The sequence below is a fragment of the Botrytis fragariae genome (genome assembly GCF_013461495.1).
Source record: "Botrytis fragariae strain BVB16 chromosome Unknown tig00000045, whole genome shotgun sequence".
NCBI classification, from domain to species: domain Eukaryota; kingdom Fungi; phylum Ascomycota; class Leotiomycetes; order Helotiales; family Sclerotiniaceae; genus Botrytis; species Botrytis fragariae.
In genome coordinates this window covers 1,151,457-1,172,495 of record NW_023500991.1, presented here as the reverse complement: position 1 = coordinate 1,172,495, position 21,039 = coordinate 1,151,457, and the positions used below count along the sequence as shown (strand labels likewise).

The window sequence follows — 21,039 nt, the reverse complement described above, 5'->3', positions numbered from 1 at the left end:
GTTTTGCTCTGCGTAAGTGTCGCCGCTATCTCAAAATAACACTATCATCAAAAATAGTAGTATACTATTATAATCAATACTTTCGCTTTTTTGATCCATTATTCATTATCCGTTATCCATTGTTCGTTATTGATCACTTAGCAAACTTCGAAGTTTCAGCTCCACCGGGACCGGCTTCCTTTGATGTACGGGGTTTAACGGATGAAGGATTTGCAAAAGCCTTCTTTTCCTTTTCTTGCAACAAAAGGCGTTCAAGCTCCTCTTGAATCTCTGCAGCATTCTTCACGGCGGCTGGAGGAGGTGAAGGTGGATTTGAACATACTGTACCAGTTAATGGATATTTATTGTAGAATCTAGTGAGAAGTGGCCCTGCTAGACGAGGGTCCATTGCTTTGGCTACTCTTCCTTCATCGTCTTCATTTGGAGGTGGATCCAGGGTCGTCTTGACTGGGACCTTACGACCGGCATGCGCCTTAAATGGAATGAGAAGACCTGGTGGTGGTATGAATTTCCTTTGCTGGGTCTTGATCCAAACCGGTTCTGTTGATATTAGGGGCTTCGGGTAAAACATTGGTAACATTTCATTTGAGGTTGGTGTAATTTCTTCCTGTAACGAAAGACCTCGCCGCTCATGGTGGGTGCGGGTAATATGAGCTCTCGCAGAACTAAAGTCTTTGAAACATGCCGCCTTGGGGTTAAGACTGTTATTAGAGCTAGATTCCTTTTTTTTTCTTGGGCTGCTTTCAGTAGGATAGGTAGTCTTTAGATCCTCGATAGGTCTGGCATCATTTTCATCATCAAGTCTTTTCAGAACCTTCAATAGCTTGAGAAGAACTTTACGATCTCCTTTTTCCCATGTAGCCAGAGATTTGATGCAGTCCTCAAGTAAATCTGCCTTTTTATTTCCATCTGGGCTTGTAATGAAATCATCGTCCGACACCTCTTGCACTGTAACATAAGCATGTTTCTTGGGACTAACAACATATTTGTCGATAATCGCAATCGGCTCGATGGGAGTTTCGCCCTCGGTGGTTTCTGTCAAAGGTGTCGGTATCCTGGGTGTTTCCTCACTTTTGTTGACTTTTTCTTTCCCATCTCTGATGAGAGACTGTGTCATTTCTGGTTCAGAAGCACCACCCAAGCGATTTTTGACAGGGTGTCTGAGGGGTTTGGGCGTTGTCTCTTCATGATTGCTGAGAGACTGAATGGGGTATCTCCTGGCAGATTTAGGGCTTTCGCTAGAAAACTCTACAAAGTAGCCAACGATTCTTTTGGTAGGAGTGTAGTCATCTTTGGTCAAGAATTTTGATCCCGCTTCGACCTTGTACGACTGTGGACTATCTCTTCTCTTGGGTTCCTTGATCACCGAATCGACACCTCTGTAGGTCTGAATTTGTGGAGAACTTGACCGTGGCACAACTACTTTATAAGTTGGAATTCCTGTATTTCTTTGAACTTTTGGAGGTGACATGCTGATTGAAAAAGGTGGTCGTGAGAGCTCTCTGCTCATTTTGACTTCTTCAAAGGGTTGTGGTTGACTGAAAGAATACTGTGGTCTGTGATGATGGAATGGCATTTGTTGCTTCAAGGCTCTTCCGCACGAGACAATGGAAGGATCAACCGCCATTGGCCTGTTGACATATTCCGGGTCTGGACAATCTCGGAGGAGACCAGAACGAGCAAGCTGCTCTCGAATACTAGCCTCAAGACTTCTGTCAATTTGAGGACAAATCGAAGTATCAGATGCCACACTGACGCCACGTGAGCTTAATCCAAAAGCATCTCGAGGATAGTGAGAATGCTGAGTATATTGAGCTTGGCGTTCAAACTTTTCACGTTGTACACTTGGTCTAAGAGCTTGCTGCATCATAGTGCGTAAAGCAACTCGTGGGGACACTCTTCCAGTGTGCTCATCCCGACGCTCCTCGAGAACGGAAGTACATCCAGCATACATTTCCTCGCCTCCTCCATGACCTCGGCCGTTGTGGGCAGTCATATTACGATGATGATTCCTTGCATCAACTGTCTGTGATGCCACATGATTAGGAGCCATATTAATGTTTAGCGGAACGTTATATGTCATTGGTAGTTGAGATTGAAAATTAGCGTATGGCAAAGAGTTAGAGACCATATTCTGATATTGGCCATGATAAGGTTGTGGAAGATAGGTTATTTGCAGTGGTAAGTTTGCTGCATTTTCGCCATTTGGGAATGGAGGCTCATGTCCTTGTTGCCTTAAAACTAACCTTGGAGGATCGGTCTCTCTAGCCTGGGTATTTCTAAGTACCAGCCGCGGCTTTCTTTGCTCATAATGAACCATTATTCTTGTTGTTTGTCTTCTTGATCAAAGTAGGCGCCTGGAGTGAATATTCTTCTAGTAACGAGTCTGTTGATTCCAAATCAACGCCGTTGTACTCCTCATGAAACAATGCCGCCCACAGTTTTGTCCAGGCGTATTGCAGAAGGGCCAATTTGGATTTATGCTTTGAACAAGGGCTTGTCTCGTCTTGAAAGAATTAGCCTCTTAATCTTGGAAACAAATTGGGGAAGCCAAGGTACTCACCAGTACTTTCTGAATTATCAATCCCGGATGTCTGTGAATAGTCGTATGTGGGTCCTTTTGCGTGAAAGAGTCCGATCCAAACACAGGTTTGAGATTAGAATGAGCAGCGATGTCCTTGAGGAATGCTTCCCTTGAATACTTTGGAAAATGCACAATATCTGCCAACAGCTCTTCTTTGTGTAGAGTGAGAGGATGGGAAGTGTTGAAAACGTGGTATGCCAAATCTGAAGGCCTGACACCGATCTTCATGAGAAAACAAGCCTCAAGATATATGAAGGATTGGGATGAGAAGGAATCTTTGTGGCAAAGAGCAAGGGGTAGCTTATGTTTAATGTAGAGAAGCAAGAATTGTTTGAGTGTGTGTCTGGTGGCTGTGGTAGGTTGAGAGAGCAAAATTTGTAGCGATGTTGCTGTGTGCTTGATTGTTGGATGAGAATTGAAAGAGGATGACAAGAAGAGGGCTTTATTTGGCGTGAACATGTCAGTACAGCATGGAAGGAGTAGATGTGGTTCATTTTGATGTTAAAATGGAAGGCGTGGAGTCGTTCGTGTCGTTCGCTGAACTTGGAAGGAAAGAACAAGAGAAAATATATGTCCTACTATGTACCTACAGACGCCAGTATCTTTGGAGGTTATTAGACAAAGTCGTGTATTCATGGAATCCAGTTTTTCGAATAGATTGGGTCTCCCCGCGTATCTGAATCACTTAATTTTTGAAATCTACCCAGACCGATCCGTTATTAGATATCGTGAAGTCATAGAGAAGAGAAGATATATGTTTAAAACCCCTCGAATGTCTAGACGTCAGCTCTCAAAGTGTCTTGTGCACATCTCTTGGGTCCCGGACATTTTGCAACGGAATAATTGTATTATAATTTGATGCTAAGCTTGAGAAAAGCAGAAAATAATTAAGATATGAACATAAATTATATTAAATAAAAGTTTGTATTTAGAAATTGTCCTCCAATGACTCCAGAAAACAACACGACTTTTGGCGTTCTCCAGAAGAGAGGATTTGATATCTCACCTATCTACCAAGGTAGCTACTGAGTCAATTTCTATTTACCTCAAGACAAGAAGTGGTAAAGACTCGACTCAGCGTTCTCCCTTCGAATGGGTTGCAGGAACTATGATGGCAAACAAGTCAAGAGTCAATTGTCGTCAAGCTTTTGATATCGTCGGGAGTAGAGGTAGAAGTGGCTTGTGTACGCTATTAAAGTGGCTCAGTGGCTGAAATTACCAGGTAGTTTTAAGGTTAATTTCCAAGACCAGGAAACCTAGTGAGTGATTGCATCCACAATTTTATATTCCACGCCGCAAAGTTACTGGAAAGATATTGGAAGATGTTCAATCTTTCGATGTTATCGACTCTTATTAATCTTCAAGATTTTATGAGCTTCCACTGACTTTAAACCCAATTTCATATCAATATCTTATAGACCTTTACCGACACGCTTCGTGTGCAGTAACCACCTGGAACAACAACGACAGCAGGCGACAACATGGCAAGTAGAACTTTGCGCAAGAGATTAGCACTTCTATTTACTGTTTCAATCTTCACCATCGCTCTGATATATTATTGGAGACTTCAATATTCACCTCAAATCTCAGAGGAAAGATTGCGTCCAAAGCCCGTAATCCCGGAAAAGCCTGGCCTTATTAAGGAGCCACCTGGTCATGATGATACAAAGCTTCAACACTCAACAGTCTCCATTGATACAAGCACATCAATTAATACCATGACACAAACCTCCGCTACTCCAACTCCTTCCTCCATCATTTCGTCAAGTCCGAGTGTTACAATTCCACAGGGAACGTATGTAGGAAAACAAACATCAAAATACCCACAAGTCCTCGAAGAGTTTCTTGGAATTCCTTATGCATTACCACCAACAGAAGATCTCAGGTTTCGACCTCCTGTCCCGGTGAACACATCAACAGCAATTTTTGACGCCACAAAACCCGCATTGAGATGTATGTCCGGTCCAGACAATCAACCTCAAAGCGAAGATTGTCTTCATCTGAATATTCATCGTTCCAAGAGCACCACGAATTCATCAAACGAAAATTTACCGGTTTTGGTCCATGTTCATGGGGGAGCTTTCAATTTTGGGTACGCGAATGATAGAGGAATAGCATCTCTGGTAGGCTGGTCTAAGCAACCTTTGATTGCAGTCACATTTGAGTATAGAGTAGGAGCTTTGGGATTTTTGCCATCGAGGCTAATGTCTGAAGAGAAAGCTTTGAACTTGGGCTTGAAAGACCAGAAGTTGTTGTTGGAATGGGTACAGAAACATATTTTAAGCTTTGGCGGTGATCCAGAAAACGTTACTCTGATGGGTCCCTCAGCTGGAGCTCATTCTGTGAGTTTTTTTCTCTTTATTTTTTTCCCTCAATATTATGATAATCTTGGTTAGCAACTTCAGGACAACTAATCTCAAGACATGCTTGTCTGCTCACTCCAATAGCTTGGAGTGCAACCTGATGATGAGGTATCCTGAATCCTGAGACCGTTTGAAGCGTTTAAACTTGTTGCGATATTGAATGAATCTATTTGGAGTGTGGTTTCTGTTGTCAAATCCTAACCAAAGTTTCTCCACTTTTCGCGCATTGGAAGTTCTGTAGTTCGGGACGATGAAAAACACTGCCTATGCTGGACAATTAGAGATACGATCAATACATCATTGTGGATTCTAATAATGATTCAGATCGGTCATCATTTAACGAACAATGATGGCCCCCCTTCCCTTTTTGCTAAAGCAATAATTGAATCTGGGGGACCAACAGCCCGCGCAGTCTATCCTTACGATAACCCTCTCCACGAGATTCAGTTTTCAGAATTCCTAGATAAACTTGAGCTTTCTAGCACTCCACGTGCCGAAATTCTTTCGAGACTTCGCAGTCTTCCTGTCTCATCCATCAAAGCTGCCTCGGAGCAAATCTTTGAATCTTACAACCCCTCTCTTCGTTGGCCCTTCCAACCCTGCATCGATGGACCTGGCCAAGATAGTATAATTCCAATACCCCCAATTGAGGCCTTTTTAAACAACACATACCGTCACATTCCCATTCTTACTGGTTACAACACCAATGAGGGGTCTATTTTCGTTCCTAAAACCGTTGATAAAGCAGGTTCCTTCCTCGATTTCTTCCACGTACTCCTACCCAATCTTCCCATGGAAGATCTCTCAATTATCGACTCCCTCTACCCAAATCCTGAATATAACCTAGACTCTCCATATGCCTTCAATAACACTGCTCTTGGAGTGGGAAATCAATATCGACGTCTGGATAAAGCATATGGAGATTTTGCATACATAAGTCCTGTGCGCCAGACTGCCTATTTTGCTTCCGGGGAACACCCCTATGAGTACCTTCCTTCAAACTCAAGTTTGCCTAAATCAGCACCAGTCTATCTCTACGAATACGCAGTTAATAGTAGTGTCCTTCATGGTGCCTCTCACGGTTCTCAATACCCCTTTCCTGCATACGCATCCCAGGTGGTCGATAAATCCACAACGACAAAAGAAATCGCAGGCTTGATGCATGCTTATTGGACATCCTTCATAATATCCCCGGCGGGAAATCCAAATGCAATTCCGGGTAGATATCCGACTCGCATGGTGTGGTCAGAATACAAGGGCGGGGAAGGCAAACGACAAAAAATGATTTTCGGAAGAGGAAATGACGAGATTGCAGGGGGTAAGGAAAAAGGGGTGGTGGTAGAGATTGAAGAGGATAGGAAGGATACAACAGAAAAGGAAGCTTGTGAGTTTTGGTGGAACAGGGTAAAGTTGTGGGAAAGTTGAATTTGCAGGAGAGGGAAGTAGAAAGTGCATGATGTGAAGGATGGATTATCATCGTACTGTTACCCATATGAAAGTCGGGATGTTTGGAGTGAATTGTTCCTGATCCCCAAAAATTGGTCTCCAGGGCTGAGAATGTTCAATTGCAAGCCATGTTGTATTATTTATCTATACCATCTTATTATATCTAGCACCTCTGAGCTATAAAGTTATCTCGTTGTAGTGAATCAGAGACTAACATATGTGATTCACCTAGGTGGGTGGGAATACTAGCAACGGGCGCTAGCGAACTCCATCTCGAAACTTATTATCAGCATCACTTATAGCGTTTCTCAACAATGAGTGAATCGAGGTAAATCTAGATCCTAAATATCACACTTTGTTGCACACCTGCTCGATCTCGAAATTGACGTCATTGTATTGGGAGAGCCAATAGAATCAAAAACGCAAAGGAGAAGGCTTTGAGGGAGTTGATAGTTTATTATTAGTGTTAGAAATATACTTTAGAAGGGATACTAGTGTGTGATATGATGCAGGGTTATGCTATGGATTATAACGGATGGTATGGAGTTGATGGATAAGTGAATTTTATACAGTAATGAGTAGTCACTATTCTGTGTACAACAATCCGATGTGATTTATATTTTAGAAAGGGGTATGTGTGGCAATTTTGTATCATTGGGTGAGAAGATTCGATTTACAGTTTCTACACCGAGAATCATGTAAATGTACCGGTACCAGACGAGTACTCCTCTACTTCTAGACATTTCGGTAAAGTATTTATATCTCTTATAGGAGTTGAGCGTACAATACAAAATTGCAGTAACCGCTTTGGTTTCCCTGAAAGACGGAGGAATCACTACGCAATTTCGATATATGAACACGATAGTAGTAACTGTATCCATCTCCTATTTGAAAATCAAAGAATATTTTCGGTTGTTCTTATAATGGAAAAAAGCTAGAGGGCAATGGGAAACTTATCAGTAGAACCGCTTTATGTATTATATACATGTCAAAATGTGTTGGATATCTGCCGTAGGCGTAAAGAATAATAGTCGGAAAATGGGAAAATCTTGGCCAAGCCTCCAGAATCCATCTTTCCAACATGTTTCTTGAAAAATTACCGGGAACCTTCCGAGACAGTGTAACATGTATTCTATCACTTCCTCTGAAACTTTTAAAAAATGTTGATATACATGCACTGGGCTTTATACTAGCTTCACTTTACGTATATAGATGGCCTCTAAGACCAGTATATGAACTCAAATTGGCCGATCGGATTGCTTATGTTTACCTACAGGTTAAATATACATCTGGTCGTTTGACTTTCAAAACGGTATTTAAAGACATATTTCCCAGACTAATGTTTATTTTCAGAACCTTACAAAAAATCACAAACACTATCTGCCTTACGCCCTAGACGCCGAATACAAACCCCAAAATGAACAGTGAACATTCTAAAGATAAGTTAAACTTGCTAAATCACTCTAGAGGATCAGAAAAAGGTAGTCCAATTCATCTCCCAATCTCCCAAGTTCCATCACAATAAAAATTCACGAGATAAACTTCCTGCTAACAAATCAGCCTCCGTTCGAAAGCGTGCAAGTGGAAACAGTCGTGCATCGGGTGAACCTGCTACAGAATCTAAAGATTCTGGTGACACAAAGACCAATTTAGGCGAACAAGCAAAGAAACACCGAGAGGAAGGTTCAGTCGTTTCAGGAAGATCGAGTAAATCCGGCTCTTCCACGCGAGATACAAACCCCAATCTTAACACGGCCAAGCAACAAGCACGCACAGAAGCTTCATTGTTAAAAGAATTCACTGCCAACGAAAGAAAGATAGGTCAGCTGCTGAGAAGATTGGAGAAGAGAGGGAACGGAGGAAAATAAGAAGATGATGCGATGGCGATGTGCTATGAAAAGTGTATTGGTAAGTACAAAGAGATGTCCAAGAGAATTTACGACATTAAAAATGAACATCTGAGACCGCCGAAGGCTTAAGAGAAACTAGACGATCTTGTGGATAGTATAGATCTGAGGTTCGAATTGTTCGGACAGCAATCACATGACTATACTAGCACTACTCGTTAGTACCTCAGGACTGCTACAGCAACTACATCGAAAAGGTTTCATAGTCTTTAGCTTTTAGTTCCCAAGGCAATATTACACAGTGTGAATCAAAGTATTATGATGGTTTCATCACCCATATAGTGATACCAACAACAATTATGCTATCGGTTTCAAGAAGCCCCTTGTATGTTCATAGAGAGAAAAGAGAGTTGGGAAACTGACATTATATAGAAAGTACATCTTCAATACATTGCTTTATTGAATATCCAATGGACTTTGAATTTAACATCATTATATTAGCAGAACCATAAAGATCGCAAGCACAAAGAGGAAGATTTCGAAAAAGCTAATAAATCGCTAGTGCTAGAAATAACCTTTTGTATGGGGGCGCTAGTGTATATACTGTAAAAGGGGTTGCGGAATGACGCGAATAGCAAATCACGGATTTTTAAGTGGAATTTGGAGATCTATGGGTAGTACTAATTCAATAATACTGTTAGAGGCGCAGTTTTGTATGTTATTATATGTAGCTGACGAGTAACAATCAATGAGATGTGCGCGAAGTCAAGAGGTTTAGCTCTTCATCCTGGTACTAGCGTAACGTGTATTGCTAGCACGCATATATCATATCAATAGATATTTTGTATACTTCGAAATTCGTATGTTTGTGGGGAAATTTTGATATCATCCAATAGATAATTCGATACACAATTTTGAGGGTTAAGAATAGATGAATGAGTGAAAATGTCGATAATTATATCTTCTCCTCAGATCGCTTAGCAAAGCATGTACTCATTTATTCAGAAAGTTATACGTGATCTTAAAGTATACTGATAATCGCAGCTTCTGTTGGAAACGATGGAGTTCCTCATATGTAATCCATGTGTGTCAAGGTGATGCTCGTAACCAAATGGTCTGCTTGTAGATCCGCATCCCTCTCAAAGTGGCCGGCGGCATTGCGCAGTCCAAGTATTGCCGACCTGTGTGAGCATCTTCAGAGATTTTGAGGATAACGAGAGAATCATTGATGATATGGTTTGAGATATATGGGATGTTCTGAATCTTTTCTATAGGAATAGTAAATTGGCGATGATGAAGTCGTTTACTTGCAAGAATTTACCAATGCCAATATACTTGTTGGTGAGATGTATGATCTCGATAACTGAATATGCATGTTCTTGTTCTCCACAAACTATCAAGAGAGATGATGATACACATGCACTGGAATCTACCGGTTCCAAAATACGCGATCGAAATTCCTTTAGGCCAGTTCGACGGATTTAGGCCGGCCGACCGAGCAGGTCAAACACATGTTCATAGGCATCCAAAAAATTATTTAAATCTCTCCCAAGCCAAGGTTTATCTCACATTCATACAATATTCTCAGTCTTCATCTCCTCTCAACTACTAGCCACACATGTTTTGTTTTAAGAACATATAAAAATTGATTGTCACGCATCAAAAACAAAAGATCTTAAATACTGATCTCTTGTTTCAAAACATTCCTTATCAGAGATACTAGAAAAGGCACTTGCTTTCAGAGGATACTTGCCTCCTCGATCAGGAACTAGTCAATCGTTTGGAGGAGCCGTATTTTACAACTGTAGCTATCTCGAGGAACCGTCGATAAACTGTTGGAGAGAAAACAGATTTAGCGGAAACAATATGGTATGCACTTGCATTTGCAAAGTTTGATATTGTTATTGTAGCTTGGGGCGGAGGTTTAAGGCAGGCGTCAGGTTTGACGTTTTGTATGTATTTGTAAAGTTTTGTTGTTAGAGGCGCATCGAGTTAATTGTATTTTGTCTTGATGCTCTTAGGATTTGTTTTCGCAATATTTGTCTGAATGAATAAACCTTTAGATCCATCGCGGGGCACCATAATACCTTGAACTTATACCATGATCGAAACTCATGTGACTGTCCCTTTTTATCTTTAAAGGTATCGTTTTTGAATCATTCAACTTGACTCAGATTTTCACAGCTTTATAGAAGATTGAAGCCCTAACAGAATAATTACTTTCATTCCTTACTCTGTATGGTATTGCATCCATTCCCATGTCCTCCTAAGCCATCTGCAATGGACTGGTTCGCCTGATATCTATATACACAATCAAATAAAAGAAAGAAAAATTGAAGACCGATGTTGTATCGTTTGCCTCCATGTCTTCAAATTGGCAAAAACAAACTGCACCAACAACTCCTGTTAATGTCGCCAAACGAATCTAAAAACTTTGAATGGGTATTCATCGTCTAATGCTGATCAATGCATGGACTGTTCGAATATCGGCCGCTAGTTGAATATGCAAAGAGATACGATGATGATGGTTGGTGGGAATCGTGAGCCAAGCGGAAAAGTAAATATTCTCCCGACGAGTCGCAACTTTCCATAACGTATGCTTATTAACGCCATTTGTAACTCCATCGGCATCGTCCAAGAAAATCCTCCTTCCATCTCCAGATTTCGATATCCATTTCCGTTCACTTTATGTCGTATTTTATCTCCTGTCTCGTCGCACATTTCCACCATCCTCTTATCAAACCTGTCTCGGGAGATGCATCTTCTGCTCCCATCATGTCTAACTCCAATCTTTCCTCTCCTATATCAAAATTCTATTCGACTGTCACATCCCTCTAATGACTTTTCCCAAACATTGCGGTAGGTAAAGCTCTCTTGTTTTTAACAGTTCCAACGGTCCCTTCAATAGTTCCTAATCCCACACTGCCGGCCAGAGGAGTAGCTCCAATCGCCCAAGTTCCCAGCGCTGTTGTTGCAAAGGTCTGCGTATATACTGGTATGTATGAGACAGTCGTGACGCTACCGACTGTATAAAGTGATGGAGCCGAAACAGTCGTGGTTGCCATCTGCGTGGCTGCTAACGTAGCAACCACACCACCTAAGCCTGCTTGTGCATATGTGAGGGCTGGAAGAAAGGCGAGGAGGGATAAAGTGTACGTCGAGGAAAGATGCATAGTTGTGATGATGGTCTTGAGATGCAATGAGGTCCGGTAAATCGAAGACGGATCGTTTTCCTATGTCGGAAAGGCCGTAATGAAATCTTAATTCAAATCCTGTCGTTAATGTGACGTATGGTGATATCAAAAATTTCAGATATCTGCTGTTTTGTTTTCGCTATGGTTATCGTAATCAATTGATAATTTCGTGTCCGTTGGTTAGGAAGTTCGTAATCTCTTCGTAAATTGTTATGTCGCAAATGGTACGAATCTCTAAACTTACTATTCTTACTATTCTTGGAAGTGACTAACGTGAAAGGGGCCAAAAGTGGATACGTAGCCACTTTTGTGCATCTGCTAATCTTAGCCAATGTGGCTTTATAGATTGTGGCTCATAACAGCGGCGTTTCCTGCGAATCCCTTTGGCGACGCTGAACAGAGTGAAAATCGATTTAAAATCTTACCATCAATCACTGTTTTGATTTCAAAGTTGAAAAAGAATCAATCTGAATGTATATTGAAGTTTCAAAAGTATCAAGATATAAAATACCAGTGTTATTCAATTTTGAAAATCACTCAAGGCCGTTTTCGTTTTTTAGGCTCGCGAAGCTACTCTCGATGTTAAATCGTTGAATCTTCATCTGATTGCTCTCAATTCAGACTAGTGCCCCATACATACTAGTTATGTGTATATAAGACATTCTTACTTACTATACAGAGTAAACTTCATATTGCAAACCACCTTTTCCTAACTGCGAATTTAGAGTAAAGCATTTGGAAAAATGTAATTCGGCCCTGAGAAGGATAGCGGTGCCAAGGTCAATAGCTGCAATGAGGGCCAGCTGAAATGAAGTTTTAATCGATCACTGGGAGCAAACTTTCCACAGACATACTGCTATATATTTTCTCCCATTTTAATGGTGTTTGAACTCAAAGATGTTTGGACCCTGAAGTATTCAGCAATTTTCAACTAACGTGAAGGCTTCTGGTGTCTATCACAGCCCTCAAGCGGAATTCTCAATGTATATAAATCTTTTAAGGTAGGGATCTTGTCGAACCTCACGGCCCAGTATAAAAGGAATGATCGTTATCGCCATCTAGCATTGTTCTGGATCTGATAGCTTTTGAAAGTGTCGGTAATAAAAATGTTGTTGTGGAGGTTCGTTATGTGTGTATGTATCATTTTTCACTCGAGGCTTCCAATTCCCATGTGAGATCAAGGACGCCAGGAAAGAAAGGTGTCCCAGTTTCTAACAGGCTATGTATGTCTAACTTCACTAATAATCATACAGGCTAGGTGCTTCAGTAGGGGTTATGTGATTGCTATTGCTCGTCGTGCTGATCTCACAAGCGGGTAATCCAACCGTCCTCTCCAATACCGATAGGTTCCCCAGCCTTTGATCTCTCGCTCCCAATCCCTTCAATCCTAGCTGAATATTGAAAGCAAATACGATGCAAGCAGAACAAAAGAAAAATAGAATGAATAAAAGAGTAAACAACAAAGCTTGAACTAGCCTATTAATCTAGGTTATCTTCGGCTAGTGGGAAGCGAGGGCATATACTTGATAGATAGCTGTGAGATTTAGTAAGATATTTAGCTTTGCGGCCCTTTTAGTAGTGTCTAAAAGTCACGGTATAGCTTCGAAAGGTGTCCTTCCTGGAAAGGTCATGATAGCTTTTCCAATTTTGCAAAAGTGCAAGCGGAAGGAGAGTTTTCGTTTTCGCATGAGCAAAGCACACGAGCATTTTCTAGGCTGTCTCGCTGCTCAGTGAGTGCCCGATGAGCAGACAATGTATGATGTAGGATGATCTGCAGCGACGCCACGGAGATGGAAATTACAAAGCGCTATATATCTTTGATATATCGAAAGCCATAATTTTCAGTTGAGCCACTCTACCCCTCTTCAATTCATACAGTATATGGTATATACCCCCGCATAGCCTTACATTATTGGACTTTGGATGTGTCTCATCATTCCGGGGTTGCCGTCTTCGTACTGGGTGCATGGTGCATAGAGCAGGTTGCATAGCCACGATCATGAGTCTGCCTCGCCCTACCTTATAAAAGAGATATGTGATATGACTTGTTGAATCATAAATTGAGCTTAGCTCTGCTTGCGCTTACCTCGTGATAGCGGGGTGGATACCTCAGCCCTTGTAAGCACCTGCCATAAAGGGGATCTAGTCTCGAGCTAGTTTACCATTCTGTGGTACGTGCTAGTTTATCCGAGTTACCCGTCAGATAGGCGCCAGGTGGAGTAAAGATCAGATATGATGTGTAGGTAAAGCTACGAATGTTCAACGTTGCTTTCCAGTCTCTGGTTCGATTGTAGCTTCCCACAGGACTTTACATTTGTCTTTGATACTTTCCAGCTAGGGAACTTGGGAACTTATTGGAAAGGTGAAATTCTGAAGTCTTTTTGCTATAGAATAAAAATCACATTTCCTGAACTTATAGCACATTAGACGCCGTTTCGAGAGGCGAGGAATGTATTGATCTCGGTTACACTCGGATGCATGTCTTGGATGAGTATGCTGGCAAGTACTAATGAGGGTTGGGTCACTCTCATTCACGAGTTCCGGCGCTTGAAATACGGCAAGAGAACCGAAAAATGTTTAAGACGTGATGTGACCTGTGTGAATGATAATGCTGTGGTGAAAAGAGTTGAAATTTAGTATTAAATCAGGGATAGCGTATGTCTATCGTTACTCATCGCAGACTGATAAGCAGTGACATTTTCCTTTTAAACTGAAGTCTTCTAATTAAAATCATTTGAACTCCAACGAAACATTAGCCTCAACCTACTAGTTATGAGGCTAGCTACAGGTATGTGCTTCGCAACGGACCAACAAGTTATGGGTCCAAAACTTTAATTCATCACTAGCCGTGCTGTAAAGCCTACCCTTAGAGCTTACTGGCGCCACTTAAAACTTCAAAACAGGAAGAACATATGCGGCCCAAGTTTGAAGGTTCCACCGAGAAATTTGGGAATTCACGCTGGCTCGAGGCTGTTCACAGTTTCGGTTTCGAAGACCCACCTCCGGCAGTTGTCCCAGAAAATCAATGCTTGTATACTCTGCAGATTGCCCGATTATAGCCTAGCCACCTAGTCTCTCGATCAGGCAATGGGCAGAACTGGCATATTAATATGTCGCGATTCCGCACATACCTCACAATCTTCTTTCCTCAGATACATCATCTCAGCCACATACTATCACCATGCCGATGCCGTGGACTATCAACATACCGTAAGTTCATATCCCTAGACCGACCGACCGACCTTGCCGGTCACCATTTGAGGAGATAGATACAGACCAAGTCTAATCATTCCATAGAGAATCCAAATTTTTAACCATATACCGCAAGGTCGACCGGAACCTGCCGTACGTAATCGTGCTTGTTCTCCTCGGCTCGCTCTTGTTACAGAAAGTGTTTCCTCTCGACAAATCAACTGCAAACTCATTACATAACTCTCACATAGCATTGACCGCTTGCCTGTGTCACTATGTCTCTCGACGGTAAGTTTTTCACTTGCTGCTCATGTAAAGAATCAAGTAATAAGACCCGTGTGATTAGTTTGGACCTCCAATCATACTCTCCACCAGATTCACCAGGGAAGAATGAATCAATCGAGTACCAATTTCCTTAGGAGCATTTGGAGACTTGGGAGGAATGAGGAACTTTCGGCCTGGGAGTTATACCGTGAGAGAGAGGCGAGGAGGGGCGACTTGCGATTGGTATGGCGGTGATATGTAACTTTGTACTTACAGTGAGAGTATCATGATGATCGTATGTGCCATATTACTACCTAGGTAGCACGTGGCTAATATGGACAATGTCACACACAAATTGAATGAACTTTTCAACCTCAAACCAACACAGGGAAATTATGGATATAACAATCTAGTGATGATGCATGAACTATCTTACTTTTGGAATTCTTCTCAGGAGCTTGTATGCAACTACTATGTTAGGCCCAAGCTTGACCATACTTCAAGTTACTTGATCTTTGAAATACCATTGACGCGATTGTGGGAGTTGCAAGCCTTCAATACAGCTTGATTCTTCAAAGGCGACAACTATGTTACCAGAGAACTCGAACTGACTTGACCTCCCTTTTGAGGTTGGATAACAAGACTTTATGAACTTTCATTAAGTTGGTCGAATGCTTCTGACGACCAAGCTTTTTCTGCCACAGCCCAGTCCTGATTGATTCAATTCTAAATGCCACGAAAACTAGGGGACACTGGCCCAAGGTATCTGAAGGAAGGATATACACATCTGCGACCATCGCAAACATTTCACGTTGTATTATAATATATTGATCGGCAGCATTTCTCAATCTTGGGCGACACTGCGACTGACTATGCTAAGTTTTCTTGTCAACTTTCATACAGGTCGATTGACATCGAGAAACAATTCCATGTAAAATGAGAACGGATAGCTTCAGGTTGCTAAATAGTTACTCTAGTAGCCATTCCCCATCCTGTCAATAACAAGACACTATGCTGATCGTAGCTCGCTGAGCTTGAAGAGCTCCTATTGGCCAGTCAGGCATGGTTGCACGTGATTTTACACGTGTGCTTCACGCACGTGCATAATCAGGTGCGCGCTCTCGCCATCGGTGACAAAGGTCAAGCAGATCGACAAGTTCGTACTATAATTAAATGCCTCGTGTTTCCATGGTATAGAATAGTACAGGGTAGATCGTGTAGATCTCAAGGGCTTACATTGTACTTCCTTCGTACGATGTAAACTGCCGATGCTCGTCCTGCTGAGCTCACAACCAAGTGGGTGCTACAAGGCGAACTTTGGGTCTCTGGAATATTGCTGCTGCTGAAAAAAGTGAGTGTACAAAGTGTATCTTGATATCCAATACTTTCGGGATGTTGCTCTTTCGTTTCATTTTGCCAAAAAGCAATTAATGGTCAGAAGCCTGGTTTTATTGCTATGTCTTGATATCACTCTGAGGCCAAATGCTATTGAACCGGCTTCTCCGTTATTACCATATATTTTAGACAATCAATAACCCATCAAAGGTACCCACATGACTCAAGAGACACGCACGATACGGGATCTTATCCGCTGGTAGACCTTCGATGCAGCTTTCTAGAAGGTCTATCCAAATTGTGATACATGATAGGCAGTGATAGGCAACCTGCATGAAAGCTTGGGGCAAATGTTGCTCTGATTCGTTGTACTTTTCGATGGACGGCTCACACAGGGTCGCATTTTGGGTATTATCATCGTCATCTTTTTGCAAACAGGCAAGCTTCGTGCATGTTCCGTACATTTTTAAACCTTTAAGGTTTTGCCTTCAGCCTTGTGTCTTCATCTGCATTTTCTAGCTATCTTGATGTTCAAGACATTTCATGAAGGGTTTCGGAGGAGACTGCCTCTTGAAGAAGTGGCTTATGAGAAAAAGGAAGTTCACTTCCGTGTCCTCATTTCCCAAACCTCATATCCGAAGGAAAGCGAAGTTGGTCGTCTTAAGCACAGTACAATTATAATTGGATTGTTTTCATCCGAGAGGCTGGCTGTCTCGTGTGTAGCGCTGGCTTTTTCGACTTGTAATCGGATCTACTGACTGATCGGGTCATTTGAGCCGTGTTCTTTTTCGAAACGCCCATCTACTCGTACCTGCTGCCGCTCAAACCTAAATACCAAAGCGCCTACATAGTACTTCCACAAGTTGTTTCTGTGCCTACTTGGTACTTTTCGTACCCAATCATGCATTCTTACCCAACAAATGAGTACATTTTAGTTGAGCAGCAGAGTAAAATTCCCTACTATTCTGAGCTTCTTTGCCTAGACTTGCATAATGTATTTTAGGATTGTTTCAAACTTCTTTTCTGCTCTTTCCTTTCGTTCGACCGCGACTTTAAACCCACAGATATGGTTGTTGGCACTTCATCTACAGTTAGAGAAATAGTCAAGGAGAGTATGACAGGTGATAAGAGGATCGAGCACGGCATATTTGACAAATTGATCAAAGAGCCAATCAGATACAATTATCCGTAAACATTTCACAATCACTAGAATCCTGGGCTTGAAAAACAAACCAAATTCCAGTTTGCTGGGAATGGAAATGCACACTAGGGTTTTCCTTGTGTCATTATGGATACTACCAAAGGGGGTGCACGGAGAAGCCATACTCACTCACCAATCATATCCTCTCAAAATTCGTTTTGCCACATTTTAGTCCCCCAGTCTGCAGCCCATCATCCCTTCAAATTTAATCCCTGACTACAAAATCCAGATCCAAACTTCTTAGGGTAAGCCCATCGACAGGTCTAGTACAGCTAATCAGGCTAAGGCTGAGTGATATACCATGAATTCGCCCGACCAAGGGTTTCTGGCCGGGAGATCGAAGCCTTCTAGCTTTCAAGGTCTCCCTTTAAAAGGACCGGCCAATTCTCCTAATGCTTAAACGGCATTTAGAAGCTTCGTCTTAGAACGCCCAAAATGCTCCCCTTCCCTCTTGTTGATTAATATTCACGATTTAAGTTATCGACTACTCCCCTTGGTTTATCTTTTGTTACTCAAATCCTTCAACAAACCAACAATCAACACAAGCTTACTCGAGTCAAGTTTCTTCGAGATATCACTATCAAACATTAGTTCATTCACATTGAAATTACATCACGACTCATTCTAGAAATTAGTTCATGGGCCCGTTTATCTCTTCGTGATTTACGATCCGGTTCCCTTGAAGCTGACATACTTCACGCCCATTGATGAACACATAAACGCGACTATTTCTCCTTCTGAGACCAATCTTTAATAACATTGATCTTCACTCCTCACATCTTCAACATGTTCGAAAATTTTACTTTCGGCGCGGCTCCGGTCAATTTTGATCAATGCGACAATGATGTGCAGCCATCGCCAAGGGACGACTCTTTTCCTGTATCATCATCACCTGCCACCAGCTCATATCCCTTCTTCGAGGATTACAATCCTTCGTCGCCGCTTGATGATATCATTAATCAGTTTCGAAAGCAATCTCTTTCCTATGAAGATGCAAGAGATATACAGGCTCGGCAATGCACATCTCCAACGCCTTCGTTATCAGCAGATTCGGAAATGTCTTCTCCAACCAATTCCACACGATCTGTACCAACTACGCCTACTTCCCCTTACCGGGCTGGAGTATTAGCCTGTCGGAGGCTACAACGCCAACTTAATGTGCAACTACAATGTTCCACCACTCACGTTCGCGATATCAGCACATTAGTCGAAGATATGCTTAGCAACAATTCCCAATGCAATTTGCGCAAGTCATCATCAAAACTCAGCCTTGTGCCTTCGCCCATCTCGGCTCTGGTAGTCGACCATAGTACACAAAATGATTGGAATGATATTGAGATTGAGAAAGCGAGGAGAAGATGGTTAAATACTGTCGTTAATGACGTTGACGAGGCATACATGGAAGAAGAAAGCTGGGACAGGGGAAAATGTTCTTTGTCACTTAGGAGAGCAAGTACGCCTAGTGGAATTAGGAAGCAAGGCTTGAGGTGCAGGACAAGCATGGAAAGTGTAGGAGGGGGTAGAATGAAGGTTGCTAAGGCACCAAGAATGAGGATAAGAAAGTGAAAGGTAGAAAGAGTGGATTAATAGTGGCGTTTAATACCCTGGGATATTTTGGATATGTTTGAGGGTTACTGTGAAGTTCACCGAGGTTCAACTTTTAGGTTTTGGGATTGGCGTTTGAGGGATAGGATGGGACGATAACATGGCTAAGCCACATGGCTACTTACTCCAGGGAAAGGATTGGAATTCGGACTGGTCTAAGAATTAGGTAGACGGGCCAGACATCTTTCCTTAATCACCTTGCTGGCCTGGGTTTGCTCAAACATATACCCCGGAATTTTGGAGACAGCGAGAGCACTGTTTAAATGGTGTATATTACGGAGTAGACTATGCCTCTACCCGTACGAATAATTTCAGATTCTTAAATTCGTACTCTGGTGCAATTAGCACAAGTCAATGAATGGAAAATTTTCATAAAATATATCTTACCCTATGTGCAGCAAGTGAGAGACCCTCCTCGCCTTTCCTTCAGAATGATCATGTTTAGAGCCGACTGCAAACATTGTCTGATACCATTACCACATTTTCTCACGAACTTTCAGGATAATCAAGTCTCATGTCTACCCAAGTAATTATGGAAATCTCATTATTGGGTACTTTATGTAGTAGACCGATTATACATTCAATCTATGACTTCTAGCTTGGCCAAGGTCATGTTGAACAGTGCAAACTCACTCACTCACTGCACTTTTGCAACGTCTCGGTTACCGTAAAATTTCTCAAACCCAATTGATTCAGCCTTGCCAAAATTTCATGGCCTTGCAATTCATTTAGCATTCTCGTCCTCCGACTACTAGGAAATACACTACCAATGCGAATCTGACAATAAGAAGCTCAAGCGGAGCTCTTTACGATATTACATCTCTGAAAATGGCAGCGTCATTACGCGCCGCGAGTTCCAATGTCTCTAACCGCACAGTTCATGTTAAAATATTCCCTTCTGCTAGAACATTTGCGGAGAGAAGAGAGGTGCTGAGGGTTTTGGAGAGGTTTGGGGAGGTTACTATGTTTAGGAGTTTGAAGGTTTGTATTTCCGTTCCCAGTTTGCATGCAGTGGGAATGTAACATATCCTGACCCGAATAAAAAGCATCACCCAATATCTCCTGTCCAGAACGCATTCATATCCATCTTCAGCTCCGCGACAGCGGCACAGGAAGTTATCAATGCAAGCCCTGTGCGATATCGACTGGTTGTCGAACCGGATCCGCAAGCCTCTCCCACGGTTCCTTCTGATGAAAGTACGTCTCCACAAAACCCAAATGAAAAGGTCTTCTCTCTTTCTCTGAACATTACTCGCTACACCCACGACCAATATATTTCTCATCCCCTCACCAACCCTCTTTATGGTCCATTCAAACCTATTGACCCGAAGAGATCTGGAGTCACCGCGCATTTGAACAAAGGCTTAGAACCTAGTATGTGGAGTAAAGGTTTGGCGGATTGGGATAGTGATGCGGGGAAGAGGAGTGCATGGAATGACGAGGACAATGATGGAGGTGAAGAAGGAAAAATCTTAAAAAAGAGGAGGAACGATTCGTCAAGTTCGAGTGTACCTTTAAGATTGGTTGAAAAAGATTTGGAGGCTCGAAGGGAAAGAAGGCCGAAGGTTATGGAGGGATTGGCGGGGTTAGTTGGAGAGGGACATCAGTGAGTTTCAATATGAGAGAAATGGCGTTCTATTTGAAGTATAGAGTACAGACTGCAGATACTAGCCACGGCCTTGTGCTAGGAAGGAAGTACTTCCTATTTAGGTTTTGTGGGATGAGGAAGAAGATTGTCAGGACAACAACTCAAGTGCTGAGGTTGGTCCAATTAGAAAAGTCGCCAAATAGCTGGCATTTAAAGGTCGACAGGGAAAAAGTACTTGCAAGAGAAGCAAGATGCTTCCTATGAATAAGGACTTCCCGAACTGTATAACATATACACATTTGTACTGCTGGTGTTCCTTGGGTCACGAAAGAAACATATATTTAGATTATACATGCCCATCGCGGTATATATACCATTGCCAACCTGGGCGTTATGCGTCATGAATCTGGACGATAAGTA

General features: G+C 42.1%; 6 protein-coding genes across 6 annotated transcripts; 4 read left to right on the top strand and 2 right to left on the bottom strand.

Annotated features, from left to right (window-relative positions):
• Window positions 1-133: 133 nt before the first annotated feature.
• On the bottom strand, window positions 134-2,812 carry Bfra_003579 (uncharacterized protein; the record flags this gene model as incomplete). Its single annotated transcript, XM_037333985.1, has 2 exons — window positions 134-2,269; window positions 2,564-2,812. 2 exons carry the CDS (start codon window positions 2,810-2,812, stop codon window positions 134-136), a joined length of 2,385 nt encoding a protein of 794 aa, XP_037194072.1.
• A 1,253-nt stretch (window positions 2,813-4,065) lies between these two features.
• On the top strand, window positions 4,066-6,372 carry Bfra_003578 (putative extracellular lipase protein; the record flags this gene model as incomplete). The annotated part of the gene is made up of 2 exons (XM_037333984.1): window positions 4,066-4,926; window positions 5,272-6,372. 2 exons carry the CDS (start codon window positions 4,066-4,068, stop codon window positions 6,370-6,372), a joined length of 1,962 nt encoding a protein of 653 aa, XP_037194071.1.
• A 4,702-nt stretch (window positions 6,373-11,074) lies between these two features.
• Window positions 11,075-11,413, bottom strand: Bfra_003577 (uncharacterized protein; the record flags this gene model as incomplete). The annotated part of the gene is made up of 1 exon (XM_037333983.1): window positions 11,075-11,413. One exon carries the CDS (start codon window positions 11,411-11,413, stop codon window positions 11,075-11,077), a length of 339 nt encoding a protein of 112 aa, XP_037194070.1.
• Window positions 11,414-14,586: 3,173 nt separating this feature from the next.
• Bfra_003576 (uncharacterized protein) lies at window positions 14,587-14,918 on the top strand (the record flags this gene model as incomplete). Its single annotated transcript, XM_037333982.1, has 2 exons — window positions 14,587-14,644; window positions 14,732-14,918. The coding sequence occupies exons 1-2, from the start codon at window positions 14,616-14,618 to the stop codon at window positions 14,916-14,918; spliced, it is 216 nt and encodes a 71-aa protein (XP_037194069.1). The 5' UTR covers window positions 14,587-14,615.
• A 3,294-nt stretch (window positions 14,919-18,212) lies between these two features.
• Bfra_003575 (uncharacterized protein) lies at window positions 18,213-18,992 on the top strand (the record flags this gene model as incomplete). Its single annotated transcript, XM_037333981.1, has 1 exon — window positions 18,213-18,992. The coding sequence occupies one exon, from the start codon at window positions 18,213-18,215 to the stop codon at window positions 18,990-18,992; it is 780 nt and encodes a 259-aa protein (XP_037194068.1).
• Window positions 18,993-19,859: 867 nt separating this feature from the next.
• Bfra_003574 (putative pal1-like protein) lies at window positions 19,860-20,641 on the top strand (the record flags this gene model as incomplete). The annotated part of the gene is made up of 2 exons (XM_037333980.1): window positions 19,860-20,012; window positions 20,078-20,641. 2 exons carry the CDS (start codon window positions 19,860-19,862, stop codon window positions 20,639-20,641), a joined length of 717 nt encoding a protein of 238 aa, XP_037194067.1.
• Between the last annotated feature and the right edge of the window lie 398 nt (window positions 20,642-21,039).